Genomic DNA, 14,255 nt, shown 5'->3' with positions numbered 1-14,255 from the left:
ACCAACAGGAACCGACCAATGATCGGCGGTGCAGCCGATCTCTTCCCGATCCAGCCAGATCGTGGCGGTGCAAACTGTGGCACCAGCGGGGTGCCTTCACATGTGACCTGTCTTGTGCAGTGATATCATCGCTTGACTCGCTCGGTGAGCTGTATTTCAACGACTCTCGAGCTCAGGGTGGCTATGAATTGCAGAAAGAGCAAAATAACTACGTTGAACAGCTCCCAGCGTGTACATTTCACTTATATTGATCGTGTACCGGAACCGGTGGGTCTCGAAACCACTATATATCTGGGGTAAGTCCACCGTCCTTTGTTCAGGCCGCCATATCGCAATGTGATGAACGGCTCCTTTATCCGCTGGATTACTTCATGTCGAACCTTCACTAAACATAAGAGGAAGTATATAGGCTTTATATACCATTATCGATTAAGCGCGGAGCGAGATAGCCATGCAGCAATTCACCCAGTGGAAGAACTGGAGACGTCCGTCCCAACGTCAACCGCATGAACCGGTCTTAACAACCGAAGATGAAGCATTTCTACGAGAGATTACCTCCGATCCGGCAAAGCAAGGGACGGTATCGCCTACCATCGAAAATGATACCCCTCTATCGCCTATTTCTCCCGTACCCACAGATACTTTCGACACTACCCAATCACCAGTGTCACCGGCAGAGGAATTTGGAAAGGAGCTAGGGGAGGAAGAACGGAAGATCAGAGAGAAGACAGAGCGCTCTCAGAGTGTCTCTCAAGGCTCCAAAGCTGAGAGCTCTACGCAGAAGAAGAGGCCTTGGAGTTGGATCCGGCGGAAGAGCACGGTTGACAAGAAGGTAGCTATGACACCGCCACTAAAGTATCTGCACAAATAGCTGACTGTTATTTGATGACTAGGGTAGCGAAAGCGCGAGCGAAGCCGCTCCCGCACCAAGTGCCTCAAGTGATGCACAGCCCGCTGAAGCTAAAGAAGACGATGAAGCGAAACAAGAAGCAGAAGATATGACGGAAATCCTCGAGCGCCTCAACCTGGCGGCCGAAAACAACCGCGTATTCTCGATAAGTGACGAAACACGGGAACTCCTTCGTAAATTCACATTGATCTTCAAGGACTTGGTCAATGGTGTTCCGACTGCGTATCATGATCTCGAGATGCTCCTCAAGAACGGCAACAAGCAACTGCAAAGCACTTACTCGAATCTCCCGAAGTTCCTCCAGAGCCTGATCGAGAAGCTTCCTGAAAAATGGACTGAGACACTTGCCCCCGAAGTTCTCGCGGCTGCCACTGAGAAGGCCAGTAAAAGTGGTATCAATGTGGACAATGTAGGCAAGGCGGCGGCGGCCGCCAACAAGATGGGACTTAAGGTTCCCAGCCTGAAAGAACTAGTAGGGAAGCCAGCCGCGCTTGTAGGGATGTTACGGTCCATAATGGCATTCTTACGGGCTAGATTCCCCGCAGTGTTGGGTATGAATGTACTCTGGTCAATGGCATTGTTTAGTAAGTTGCGCCCTGACACGACTAAGATAAATCGGGAGTCACTAATGTTCACTAGTTCTTTTGTTTGTCCTCTGGTATTGCCATAAACGGGGCCGCGAGGTTCGCCTCGAAAATGAGCGTCTTGTTACAGAAGAGGAGATTGGTAAACTGAATGACGAGTCACCTGAAGGGAAGATCCGCAATACTGAGACGTTGACGACCACGGCACCCCGAGGAGCTTCCGCGGCGGAGATCCGCCAAGGAGTAAAGGAGGTGCAACAAGCACGAGAGGCCGCCACGACTACGAACGATGCCAAGGACAAGGAGAATGAACCTAAAGATGATATTTCTACCAGGCCAAAACGATCCAAGTCAATTTTATCAATCTGGCCTAGGTCGGACCCAAAACCGACACCGGCAGAACCGAAAATTGAACCCTACCCAGGTACCTGAACAGGGTACTGTTGTCACTTTTGGAGAGGCGCATTTGCTTTTTAACGTCATTTTGATACCTTTTTGTTGTCTTTAATCCCATGATCTACTGTTATGAATTCCATGTCTTTCGGCCACTTGTCCTCTGAAACTGAATGAAAACATCACTTAGCCTATCTCAAACATCACGCGGACCCATGGTTGAAGAGCGGACCGGGCAAGTTGCGGGCAGAATGGGTGGCAACATCCATCTCAGATACTTCATCATCATTTTCTTCTAACCGGGCCCCCTTCTGGAAGTTCTGCCGTCTAGCCGCCCTTTCCGGGATAATGCTGCGACCCGCAGGAGCTTAGACCGGACGTAGAAATAATCACTCGAATCACCAGCGACCAAGTATTGCCCTACAATAATATTAAAGTCCCCCTGCACATGTATTGAACACTACTACTATCTCAGCTGTGCTGGACGACGACTAGCTTTGCTGTTGCTTTGCCAGACGGAAAATCGACGAAGACTGCGGGGTGCAGCCACCCCAGCCAATCAGACAGCCAAAAGTAGCCACGCATTGACCAATGGGGTCTGCAACGGGCGCCGATCTCTTGAGTAATCAAGGCCCACTTAATATCCTGCTCGACGTGGACTAGCTGTATGCAATGGTATTACTGTTACCATACAATAGTGGGCAATTGCAAACATCATCATAATTCAATATCCACTATCGCCCATTTCCCCCCAATCTTGATAACGATAACTAACTGGGTTGGGTTCAACTAGAATCTTGGAAGAATGGAATGGAAGGCCACGTTCCCCCCTCTACCCCCTCCTCTTTTGCCCCTTAGTACATAGTGGATTGTTGGGTTTTTATGTATCGCTGTTCGCAATGCGCATAAATTTGGATTAAGATGGAGAATCATGAGTGATGATGTTACTATGTGTAAGTAATAAGTATAATAACGAAAAAAGAAACTTTACTTACAGTAGGTTTTCCCCCCTCACCTGCTGCTGCTGCTGCTACTGCTGCTTATCAGCCCATTTCCCGCTGCACAGTTCATCCACCTACATTAAAGCAATATAACCAACTTATTATTAATAGCCGCCAGCACTTCAACATGTGGCAGAAAAACCTGCTCAACTTGCACCAAGTACCTCCTGTAAGCAACAACAATGATAATTAGCAGTCGTAGTTGAATCGAGTTGCTGGCTGGCTGGCTGGCCAGCCCCGTAGTAAGTAGGGTGTGTTTCTCGATACATCCAACCGGCTGAGTTTCCAGTAGTTGCAGCGGCGGCAGCCAGCTGTCCCTTTACCGCTTGTTTAGAGCCAATTACAACATGCATGCATCATGTATGAATGCCAAAGGCATCGCTACTAGTCCCCCCATCCATCATTCACAATTCATGCCTGAGTGTTCTTGTCCCTCTATCTCAAGCCAACGAGGTAATGGAACATGAGACTAATGTACCTGTCTCGAAGAAGTGGTGTGGTGCTTTGCATTAATTCTAGATCATCATTGTCTGTTGCTCTGCGCTCGGGGACCTGGGTGCTTTTTGTGGGTTGATCTTTTGTCATTGTAATTATGAATGTTTTGTGGAGGGGTATCGGTTGAAGGTGTGGTGCAATTTCTGATTCTTATTATTGAAAGGTAGCCGAATTCCGCACTTTTGATATACGGAATATACGGATGAATAGCCAAGGCAAAACAAACCAGCAATAGTAGCGCCAAATTCACGGCTAGCCGAAACTACTTACCTATCTTGCCTTGGATAGAGTAGGGGGTTGTACACAGTATGGTAGTAGTGCCCAGCCCAGTCCGTTCGGGATGATGCCGAAAATGTCACGGACCTCCTGGGATTATTGATGCGGTGGCTTTTTTGTCTTTCCACTTTGATCTATTTTAGTCGATCCTGTCGGCGATTAGTACTATCACGTGTGCCATTATATGTTCCCCATTACCTTCCTACGGAGTCAGTCTGGATGAGTTATCTGTGTGAAAAGAGGTAGTATGTATATAGGATGGGCATCATGGACACTGGAAATAGCCCATTTCTGCAAATTGGTAAAGATGGTGCGGCAATCTCGGAGATTTAGCCGCTGCGTTGTTGGTCTAATTGACGCTCGAGACCCCTATGTTGTGCTGTTCATTGAACTTATCATGCCTTCTGGTGGATATCTGGTCTGCTGCAACTTGATGCATCCGCCCAAGGCTGGAGGTCTAGGCTGAGCCGCGGATACCGAGGCTCTGTCGCATATCCGTGCGCCTGGATACCCATGCTAAAGGATCAGGATTCTGTGTCTGCGGTTTCCTGGGAACAATTGATGCTTGCAGATAAGGGTCCTGTTGAGGATGATTGTAAAAGTAGACTAGAACTTGAAACTGAGGAACTGAGTTAATCGTGTTATGTTCAGCGGCTATACTCCGTACTGACTGGAAGTATGACTGACAGCTGGCTTAGTAATTTGACAGGATAGACGGTAGGAATGACTTAGAGAAATCATTTATGCTAAGTGATTTATACTCTAAGACAGACCAATTCGTGTGGTAGAGAGTCACCAACGTAAGGAATCGATCAACGTGCCTATTGCAGTCCACTGTGAGCAGCAAGGAAGACCCCGAGAATGAACAAAACAGCGAGGCAGCACCTTTTCCTCCCCATGAGCGGACTAGTCCATATCAGGTAAGGCATAGCCGCCAGTGCCGGGCTTGGCCAATCCGAGTGGTGGGATTGACCTCATCCGGTAAGGTGGCCCATCAAGACCAGCCATCCGGGTCCATCCATGTCATCCTCCCTTACTCCCGACCTCCTGAGAGAGGAGTGCAGGCCATCCGGCAGCCAACTCGTGTTTCCTGCGTCTAGATGCACGCTCGATGAATCATACCTATGAGTGCAGTGCATTCGATGAATCATGGACCAGCTGATCTAGCCGACACAGTGACGGCCATTATCAAGATGATGTGGAAAGATGTCACCGTGCAGAGGGCACGGTTCAGAAAGTTGTCCTCCCTTCCTTTAGCGGCAGGAATTTGGCTTGTGAGATTTGCTTATTCTCCCCTTTCTTACAGTATGGCCCGCTTTGCATGCCACGACTTTCGGAAAAAGAAGGCCCCTCATTCTTTATCAGAGGCTCGGGTGCGATCTGCGTTCTTGCCTGCATGCCTGTGATCTAACAGATTGCCTTTACTTACATACTGTACAAGTCTGTAAAAATGTATGCTAGTGGTGGAACAGAGGGGGTGATACGTAGGGATGCTGCATCGGTTCGCCATATGGTTATGTTTCAACCCTGGGTAGGTGTTCGATTCATCTCGAGTTTCCGAACATAACGCTCGTCTGGAGGCGAATAGATGCCTCCAACTCGGAGGAGTAGTGAGTCACCGATGCTTCAATCCTCGGGTGACTCCGTCGCCAGCGTTGTTCATGATTTGTCCGGTGATTTAGTACTAGGCAGGCGGAACAGCGGGCCAAGTCATATTAGATGGCAAGCAGAAACTTAGTAGTGGGATTCCTTCCTGGCCACAAGGCGCTGTTCATTTTCCAATTTGCCGTCTCCGTCCCCATAATAGTATCCCTTTCTATGGCAAGACCCGTCGACGCCATCTGCAGTTTCAGGTACCCAACGAAGAAAGACTACCCAAGTGCTTCAGGATCGTCTTCGTTCGACAACCGGGACGTGCCGGAGTGCATGCCGTAGTCCATTCCGAGACAGTATGCTATGTCACCATTTAATACTAGATAGTGACAAAGTAGTACGTAGTAGTACTAAGTGAAAGGAGGTAAGAGTCTGCCAGGCGGAAATTACTTCTTCTGTTGCCTCCTTTGGACAGGCCGTGACTAAGTGGTACTAAACCGGTCATATCATTGTCGCCTTCTATTCGAGGCTGTTACAAGTCCCCCGCGAATGATTGGCTTCCACTGCAGAGACCAGCTGGGGTGGATTGCAGGCAAAAAAAGAATAAAAAAGGAAAAAAGAAAAAAAGATGCGGTGAACACTTGCCCGCCAATGGGCGTGACTGTTTTTGTGGTTCCTGACCAATCATGACCCCGCAGACTGCGACCGGCCGAGGCGGGCTCCACCCTGACTGGAAAATTTGGCCCGCCCCAGGCAATCCAAGGCCGTTCCGTCCTGTAACCTGCTCGTCACGGTACGACGGCGTACGGATAGATGATCTTCTCCCCTGCTGTCTTTTCCCTCCTCCTTCCTACCCTCTATTCCACCCCTCATCTTCCTTCTGCCACTCTCGTCGCAGAATCTTCTCACCACACCTTCTATCCAACCTTCAAAAGACCCTCTTCTTCTCCTTCTATACTATCCAGATATCGTCAAGGGTTCCGTGCCAGGATGGCTTTCGCTGAGCTGTAGATTCCTCGCTGGGGGGCACGGCTGCCTTTTCCATGCTCCCCAGTCCAGCAGCTCCGAGTAATCTCCAATTGACTTGACGATTATCTGTTCCTCTTTCGACGCAACAACAGGCAAGCGTCGGAATTGCCCCTCAGTACATTTACAGGAGAAGCACTTTTGACGTCCCCTTCTGGACGGTGAGGTGCTTTTGCGGTCTACGAAAAGTCTTTGCTATCGTCCCTTTTTTTTTGCCCTCCCCTCCCCTCTATCCGATCACCATCCCTACCGATATACCACCCCTCATCCCGATCTCTCTCACGCTGTCTATAACATCGATCACGATATCCTTTCCTTCCTCTACGCCATTACGAAATAACGTTCCGAAAAACTCCTACCTTACGATATCGGTCCCTGAACCTGTCTTCTCAAGTCGCTGACGCAATCGATTCATTGCGGCGGGTTGTACGGGTAGCAAACTTTGTCGAACCAACAAGTGCTACCTAACCTTTGTCGGTCCCAATTCAACTGAGAGACCTCTCCCAAAGAAGCAATATAACAATACCTATTGTTGACGATATAATGGCGCCAACAACAAACTCCCCGAAGCGGTCACCCCAGGGTGTCGCAAAGGCTACCCATCACAACCCCGCGGGTCGTTCCCCGAGAACGTCCAATAAAGCTGTCTCCCTTGGTTCTCTGAACGCTGATCGGAAGCGAAGAGCGGCCTCCGTATCGAGTGTGTCATCCGTCTCATCCATTGGCGAACTCAGCGACGATGCAAATGACTCCGAGGATGATGATGCAGATGACGAGGAAGAACAGCCAGCTGTTCGTGCCCCGTCTTATGGTCGCCGTGACAGGGCCCATAAGACGGGTGTGAAACAGAAGAAGACAAAGAAGATGAAATTCTCCGACGATGATGGCTACGACGGTCAACGGAGTAGCGATGATAACAATGATTCTGACGAAAGCTCTGATGATGTCTATGCCGCTGTGGACTACATCAGCGATGGCTCAGATGATGAGGAACAGGATGTAGAGAAGCTGGAAGAGTTGTTGATTGTGGAGTCTGAAAATGAAAACCCCGTTGGCGGTATCCTAGCTCCCGGCGCTGATGTTTGGGCCGGTCCCAATGTTTTCGACGATCATATGATCCTGTCGGGTGCGTCCTTCTTTGATGAAGAACAGCTTTATACTGCCATGGAAGCCTTCGGGGAGACCGACATGGCTAGCGAGACTGCTATTGAGACCCCGGTGCCGCGCCGGGTGCACTTCCAGGAAGACTCGGACTCCTCGTCTGATAGTGATTCCCATACCGAGGATGAGATCCCCAGTGATTTCCTCCAGCAGGATAGTCTCGATCCCCAGTTGCGTCGCATGATCGATAATGATAATGAAAATTTATCCCGCCGCCGGCGTCAGTCTGAGGAGATGTATGCCGAGTCAGACTACGGGCATTCCAATATTTATCACGTGGAATCCGATGCCATCTCCGAGGGTTCGGAGTCAAGCGGCTATGAAAGTATGCATGAAGCTGGTCAACCCCGCACATTCCACTTGCTGACACGTTTGAAGCCGATGATGGCGAGACTACAGATGAAGATCTTCCCCCTCCTGCCACCATCACGCATCCTAGATCTATCCTGCGTCGGGATTCTTCGGCCTCGCTGGCGCCCACAGGTGATGAGAAGAGCGAAACCACTTCTCGTCGGCGAGGGCCGATTATGGGGACATTTGTCGCCGACCCTCATAAGCCTGTTGCACTTGTCGACTGCACTGGCAAGCACCTCGTGATTATCCCTGCCTATGCCTCCTCTCGCCATGATTGGCTTGAATCTGCCACGAATAGCGCCTGCAATACTGCTCATAACAGCCCAAGGGCTACTACCATGCATCTTATTGACGAAAGCGATACGGACGCCCTCGCATCGCCCAACCATGCAGATCTGAGCCCCATGCTTGCATCAAGTGCTAATCTTATGATGACTGCCCTCGGTAATGATATTGCTCCAGGCGGTCAGGTAATGGGCCCCCCTGAGGCGTTCTATCCATCCCGTGACTTTGCTATCGATAGCTCTTTCGAGGACGACGATGAAGATGATCCGGAGTCGGCTTTGAATGTCGAAGACTTCATTGACTTCGGTGATGGGTCATCTGATGACGAGATGGATAAGGCGTTCGACGAAGAAGCGCTGATGTCGCCAATGACTGCTCGGCCCCTACAACTCGGCACGGGCACACCGACCCCTAATCGCGGTGCCGACTCCCAGCAGGCCAGCAGTGCGGAACGATTCCTAAACCACCTGGACCGTGGCATCGTTACCGCGTTCCGCCGGAATCACAACCGCTACCAAGCACTGTTGCGTCTCCCACAGCATCGGGAGTTTATGCCGGCAAATTCGCCTTCTCGCCCTGCTAGCGTCTTCAGACATGCACGCCATGCAGACCAACGCACCCCCACGCGCAAGCGCAAAGCTAGTGGGTACAACGGCGGGGAAGCTGTCCGACGAAAGCTGATGGACGCCCACCGCCACACCCAGCTTCCTTTCTAAACTACGATTTGACACTGCGCGATACCCTGATATCTCTGATTTGAGGCGAACATAGCGTGCCTGGATTTCCACCAATTCCGAGGACATATTGAACATTTGTACATGGATTTAGAGTCTGTGTTTCTAGCATAGACGGTGATGTGTTTGTTACATCGGGAATGTGGGTTGGTTGATCCAGCCTCGTTCTCCACCATCGGCGGGTGTTCTGCATGGCTTCTCTCTCACAGAATTAGGTCTTCTTTCTCTTCTTACTCTTGTGGTCGGAAAGACGGGGGATATCTCATGGCCAAAAGTTCGAGTTTGATGACATTTGATTTCTGGAGTTGATGAAAGGATATACCTTGTGTTACGAAGACCTGTTGCTTTTCTTTGTTCTACCTTGATTTCCTCCGTTTGATGACATGTATGCAGTGCTACGGCGTCTTAAGCACACGGAAATGCAAATATGAAAGTATTTTAAGCAACCGACTAGTAACGTAGTTTTCTTAAGATTTCCAGGTAGTATCGAGTAACTATAGCCTCTAGGCAGCCATCAGGCCATCAAGCCATTGGCGATGGCTTTGCCCTTCCCTTTTGCAAGTAATACTTGTCTCAGTGCTCAACTCAAAGGAAATGAAGCAATACCACCCTATGCAAGCCATAACAAGGGTCAGGAGTAAACGAAACCCCTCAAGGTCCCTAACGCAATGGTCAGACAGAGCCATTGTGCGACGCGCCAGGGGTAAAGTAGTAATTCTCTCGTCATCGCTTTGTACACGAGCGTTTAGCAGGTTGCACAACCACCTCCTGTGGAGACAAGCCAGTTGAAGTCCGATCCAATCAATTCTATGCGAGCGCATAAATCAGATCGTACAGCATATATGCATGCATGCTCTATCACAATACTCACATCACAAATCTAAACCCAAACGTAAACTTGCATGGTATTTTAGTGGAATGTGGAGGCGGTGGCCCAGGCTCTGAAGGTTGGATTCCGAGGTGGTATTCTGGCGCTGGGGTTTCCTAGGTCACCTAGTTAGTCTACGTGGATTAGAGTATACATGGCTGTCAATTCCTTGATTTCTTCCATCAGCTATCTTGCTGTGGCGTGGCGGTGTTTGTAGTCGGGGAACTTGGATTGAAGCCTCGGGCGGTTACCTGGTGAATGGGAATGCGTGCTGCCCTCAACTTCTCTCTAGTACGCTGTAGATCGGTTGAAGTTTGTTCTCTTTCTGATTCGCATTGGGGTGAACTGGGCTCTTCCAGTGTCGTAAGATTATTATTAGAATGGGAACCAAATGGATAAATTTGGCGGTTGGTAAAGGAGTGATGAATGTGAGAGGGGAAGAAAAAGATGTTGTTGGGGCACTGACTGGTCAGGTTTCAGCGCGAGACGCCGGGTTAACTTTACCCTCTCACTCTCTGCACACAAGCGAGCTGTTAGGGGTTGAAGATCGGAGATGCCGCTTTAAGAGGATCGTGCAGAATTAACTTCTTCTGTGTGTCTGATGTGATATGAATGGATAGAATTGGACCCTGGCTGGACATTTGACGTGGAGAAGAGACATTGGCGCCGTTTAGGGTCTCATTTGGGAGGTGGGACAAGTGTGTCTGTCAGTGACAAAGACACATGATCGATCCCTTCTTGCTTGGCTGTTTTCCCCTCTCTTCTTCCCTTCTACCCTTTTCGTCCTGGATGAATGAGTTCTGTCTACTGCTTGTTGGGCGTATCCATTCATGATTCTCATGTCTGAATATTGCTGGCGCATTCGTCGCCAGATGGATGCAGGAATAGTAAGTGATGAATGTCTTGTTGCCATGGATTTAGGTAGAGGCTTGTATGCCGTCAGACTGCCAGGCAACGAACAGCCACCGACGCCCCATAGCCCCCTCTTTCACCCACAAAATAAAGGGTTCTTCATCATCTCCCCTTATGGGCCGATACATCTCTTGGGCTGAGCCAAATGCCAGCCTTCGTGACCCCTGATTGGCGATGAACTCGCGCTTCTGTCAGGGTCTTTCACCCTGTTCCTGCACTAGCGGCACACCCGGCGCCTCTGGATTGGATTGGTGGTTGTAACACCGACTGTGCAGCCATTGACATCTGGCTGGTTGGAGCGTGAATGCTCAATAGGCTGTCTTACTTGCACTTTCAATCTATTCTGGTGAACGGCAATTGCCGTCATGGCCGTGTTAGGCACACAGCCTTTCGCCATCCCGGTGTTGGTACTTTTAAGGGTCCATCGCCCTCCCTGGTAACAGAATGCTTTGGCTGCTCTGATTTCCCCCTGAAGCTGTTTCTTGTTGTTGTTATTGTGTTATTGTTTGTTTGCCCAAGTGGATTGACACTAGACACTCGTTCATCTACTATCACTCGTTGGCTTGTTCTTATTTCTTGTCGTCTTCTTTATAAGTCTTCTCTTCCGCATCTGCGTGACTTTGAAACCAATCGACAATCTGCATCTCATTCGACATTCTTTACACTCCTTCGACTACTACTAAGCCCTATTCAATATGAGGGCCGTAGTTCCTCTCTACCTAATCTCGGTCGCCCTTTGGCCGCTTGCAGCTCTTGCTCATCCCAAGGGCTTGGTGAGTGTGCTCTTGCGCTTGTACATGACTTCATACAAGGCTAATATACATAGTGGTGGGGAACCGATGAATGCTATCCCAGTCCTGGAAAGGCCGACAATGATTGTTCCCAGGATCAGCAAACTGGATTTGACTGGTCCGGGCTGGCTGTCGGCTCCTTCTCAGCCTATGCCGGGTTTGAGTTCTCAGGCTTCTCCTTGAAAGAAAGCTTTGGCGCTTCCTCCAGTGTAAGCATTGCACCTCTCTTGAGTTGGTCCGTAACTAATGGTTACAGGGGAAATGCATCGTTGGAAAACTCTCCAAGGAAAGATCTTCGGGTCTCAAGATGTCTTCCGGTAAAGGCCAGAAGGGATTCTCTGTCAGCAGGTTTCGTCTCGCCACATCCAAGGAAGCCGACGTCCACATTATCTATAACATGCCTGATGGATCATCCTGCAATGATGTTGTCTCCTGCTCTCCGGGCGGGACAGATGTTACCAATGATCAGTGTGGTGGTTCTGTTTCAGTGAGCTTCAGGCTTGAGGAGGATATTGAGATCGAGACCTGCGATTTGGGTATTTACGAGGTCGAATTCGATTGCTCGCCGAGCCAGGACACCGATACCTCTAGTACCACTGTGCTGCCATCCTCGACCAAGTCAAGTGGCTCCTCAACTCCCCTGATCCTGATGCCACCCTCGTCGCCCGCAGCTACTACAACTTCTGCCCCGACACCAGTCAGGATGACTACATCTACTGTTTACTCGACGAAGGAGGTGACAATCACAAGCTGCGCACCCACTGTGACGAATTGTCCTGCAAACTCGGTCACAGTGGTCACATCTACGATTGCGGTCTCGACTACTGTATGCCCGGTTACTGAAACTTCTGGGGCTTCTCCGGCAGCGAGTACGTCGGTGAGTACGTCGGCAGGACACCATACCAGCAATCCGATGGTTACGACGTCGATCAGTGTTCCATCCGGCAGCTCTCCTGTCGAGTCCACCTCATCCCATTCGAGCCCGGTCCCTACTAGCCCTGCTGTGTCTACTGCTCCTGCTGCATCAGGGCATGGCTCTTCAGCTCCTGCTGTTGACAAGACCACCGTCGTTACATATGTGACAGTGACCACTTGCCCAGTGACATCCACTGGCTCTGCAGGCGGCTCACTCACCACGTCAGTTGGCACAACCGTCTCTACTGTTACGCTGACCTCGACGTCGACCATCTGCACCAAGTGCATTGCTCCGACTTCTGTAGCACCTATCTCGTCTGGCCCTGTCTCGGCCCCTGAGAGGACTACGACCGTTGTCACTTATGAGACTGTGACTACCTGCCCTGTGACCAACGTTGTTACCTCAAGTGGTGTTCCTATCACCTCGGTTACCAGCACAGTCTCAACCATGACCGTGACCTCAGTGGCCACTATCACACCTACCTCGGTCGTCTCCAGTTCTGCTCACGGTCCAACCGGCGTCGCTCCCATTTCCTCTGGACCGGTCTCCGTCCCTGAGAGCACGACAACTGTGGTTACATATGAGACCCTTACTACATGTCCAGTGACCACTGTAGTGACCTCGAGCGGAAAGCCGGTGACTTCAGTCACTAGTACTATCTCAACAGTGACATTGACCTCGGTGTCCACATATTGCCCCAAGTGTACCGCCGGCCCGACATCTGTTGGCCCTGTCACTACTGCGCCTGAGAGCACAACAACTATTGTGACCTGGGAGACCTTGACCACATGTCCTGTGACTTCAGTCGTGACCTCAAGTGGCAAGGCCATCACTTCCGTTACTAGCACTGTCTCCACCATCACCATGACAGCAACGTCTACAATTGCAAACACAGTTGTACCCACGGGCAAGTCCCCAGCCACCAGCACCGGTGCCAGCGGTGTCTCGACGCCCGCCCCATCCGCACCGTGCCCCAACGTGGTGCCCAAGTGCATCAACACCTGGATGAACCTGCTTCCCAAGTGCAGCTCCAACAGCGATATCAGCTGCTACTGCCCATCGGACGATTTCACCAAGAAGGTCATTTCCTGCATACAAGCCTGGGGAGCTTCCCAAGCCGAAGTCCAGGCTGCTCTATCCTATTTCACCGGTATCTGCGCCGCCTATGTACCGCAAAACCCAGGCATCGTGACGGTCATCCCAACTTCGATCACCCTCGGCGCTGGCGCCACTGGTGCCGCTCCAGTCACTGGTACAGCAGTCCACTCAATCACCGGTGGTGTCGCACCGACCACCAAACCAGCCACTGCTGCACCTGTCGCGTCCACCGTCGTCACCTACTCTACCTGGACCGTGACCGTGCCTAAGGTCGTATTTACGACCGCCTCAGGAAGCGCCCAGACAACCGTGGGCCTTGTGCCAGGCGGTCCAACTGGCGTCTCGGCAAGTTCAAGCCGTATTCCCAACCCCTGGGCTTCCTCGACTCTCGCTACCTTCTCCGGCCGGCCAACAACGTCTCCTTCACCTAGTCACACACCCGTGCTGTCCAACAAGGCGTCTAAGGAAAATAATTCTTCAGGATGGTGGTGGACTATTGCCGTCGCTGCTCTTTTGGGCATTTACTAATCGTAATCAGGGAATGATATGAGGGGAGTGAACAGATTGGTGTTGTAAATTGCGATGATATGTCATCGTCCCGGTGTATTTAAAGGACCTTTGCTTTGCTTGTAAACAATGAGTTTGCTTTTTCGTCATAATATTTGTTTCCATGTCTTAAGCTGCAAGTAGCTTGATTGTGTAGCTTGTAACTAGCATGAGGTGGCACATAGCTTTGCCAGGGCCGCTCCCTACTAGATGCGCTTCTAGGAAATGATCGAAAGGGCCCGAGTTTGATTATGTCATGATCGGGCACGATTCCCCACCCCCAATCGTGAAACCAAATTCCTACCAAAGCAC

The 14,255-nt window shown here is 50.5% G+C and overlaps 4 protein-coding genes across 4 annotated transcripts; 3 read left to right on the top strand and 1 right to left on the bottom strand.

Moving 5' to 3' along the window:
• The first annotated feature begins 171 nt into the window (after positions 1-171).
• On the top strand, positions 172-2,052 carry BO79DRAFT_202903 (uncharacterized protein). Its single transcript, XM_025681675.1, has 4 exons — positions 172-296; positions 410-832; positions 894-1,494; positions 1,550-2,052. Exons 2-4 carry the CDS (start codon positions 452-454, stop codon positions 1,924-1,926), a joined length of 1,359 nt encoding a protein of 452 aa, XP_025535203.1. The 5' UTR covers positions 172-296; positions 410-451; the 3' UTR covers positions 1,927-2,052.
• A 3,341-nt stretch (positions 2,053-5,393) lies between these two features.
• BO79DRAFT_232452 (uncharacterized protein) lies at positions 5,394-6,297 on the bottom strand (the record flags this gene model as incomplete). The annotated part of the gene is made up of 4 exons (XM_025684235.1): positions 5,394-5,541; positions 5,944-6,026; positions 6,060-6,107; positions 6,211-6,297. The coding sequence occupies 4 exons, from the start codon at positions 6,295-6,297 to the stop codon at positions 5,394-5,396; spliced, it is 366 nt and encodes a 121-aa protein (XP_025535202.1).
• A 524-nt stretch (positions 6,298-6,821) lies between these two features.
• On the top strand, positions 6,822-8,794 carry BO79DRAFT_158494 (uncharacterized protein; the record flags this gene model as incomplete). The annotated part of the gene is made up of 2 exons (XM_025678911.1): positions 6,822-7,764; positions 7,818-8,794. The coding sequence occupies 2 exons, from the start codon at positions 6,822-6,824 to the stop codon at positions 8,792-8,794; spliced, it is 1,920 nt and encodes a 639-aa protein (XP_025535201.1).
• Positions 8,795-10,853: 2,059 nt separating this feature from the next.
• Positions 10,854-14,062, top strand: BO79DRAFT_181169 (extracellular serine-threonine rich protein). The gene is made up of 3 exons (XM_025680134.1): positions 10,854-11,365; positions 11,419-11,592; positions 11,640-14,062. Exons 1-3 carry the CDS (start codon positions 11,288-11,290, stop codon positions 13,923-13,925), a joined length of 2,538 nt encoding a protein of 845 aa, XP_025535200.1. The 5' UTR covers positions 10,854-11,287; the 3' UTR covers positions 13,926-14,062.
• Positions 14,063-14,255: the final 193 nt, after the last annotated feature.

Source organism: Aspergillus costaricaensis (assembly GCF_003184835.1).
Source record: "Aspergillus costaricaensis CBS 115574 unplaced genomic scaffold BO79scaffold_41, whole genome shotgun sequence".
NCBI lineage: Eukaryota > Fungi > Ascomycota > Eurotiomycetes > Eurotiales > Aspergillaceae > Aspergillus > Aspergillus costaricensis.
This window is presented reverse-complemented; position numbering and strand designations above follow the sequence as displayed.

Excerpts from the sequence above, each read along its gene's own strand:
- BO79DRAFT_181169 (XM_025680134.1), top strand. The coding sequence starts at position 11,288 with ATGAGGGCCGTAGTTCCTCTCTACCTAATCTCGGTCGCCCTTTGGCCG. Across the intron at positions 11,366-11,418 it reads TTGCTCATCCCAAGGGCTTG|TGGTGGGGAACCGATGAATG; the intron begins GTGAGTGTGCTC and ends TAATATACATAG. Across the intron at positions 11,593-11,639 it reads GCTTTGGCGCTTCCTCCAGT|GGGAAATGCATCGTTGGAAA; the intron begins GTAAGCATTGCA and ends TAATGGTTACAG.
- BO79DRAFT_202903 (XM_025681675.1), top strand. The coding sequence starts at position 452 with ATGCAGCAATTCACCCAGTGGAAGAACTGGAGACGTCCGTCCCAACGT. Across the intron at positions 833-893 it reads AGAGCACGGTTGACAAGAAG|GGTAGCGAAAGCGCGAGCGA; the intron begins GTAGCTATGACA and ends TTTGATGACTAG. Across the intron at positions 1,495-1,549 it reads CTGGTCAATGGCATTGTTTA|TTCTTTTGTTTGTCCTCTGG; the intron begins GTAAGTTGCGCC and ends AATGTTCACTAG.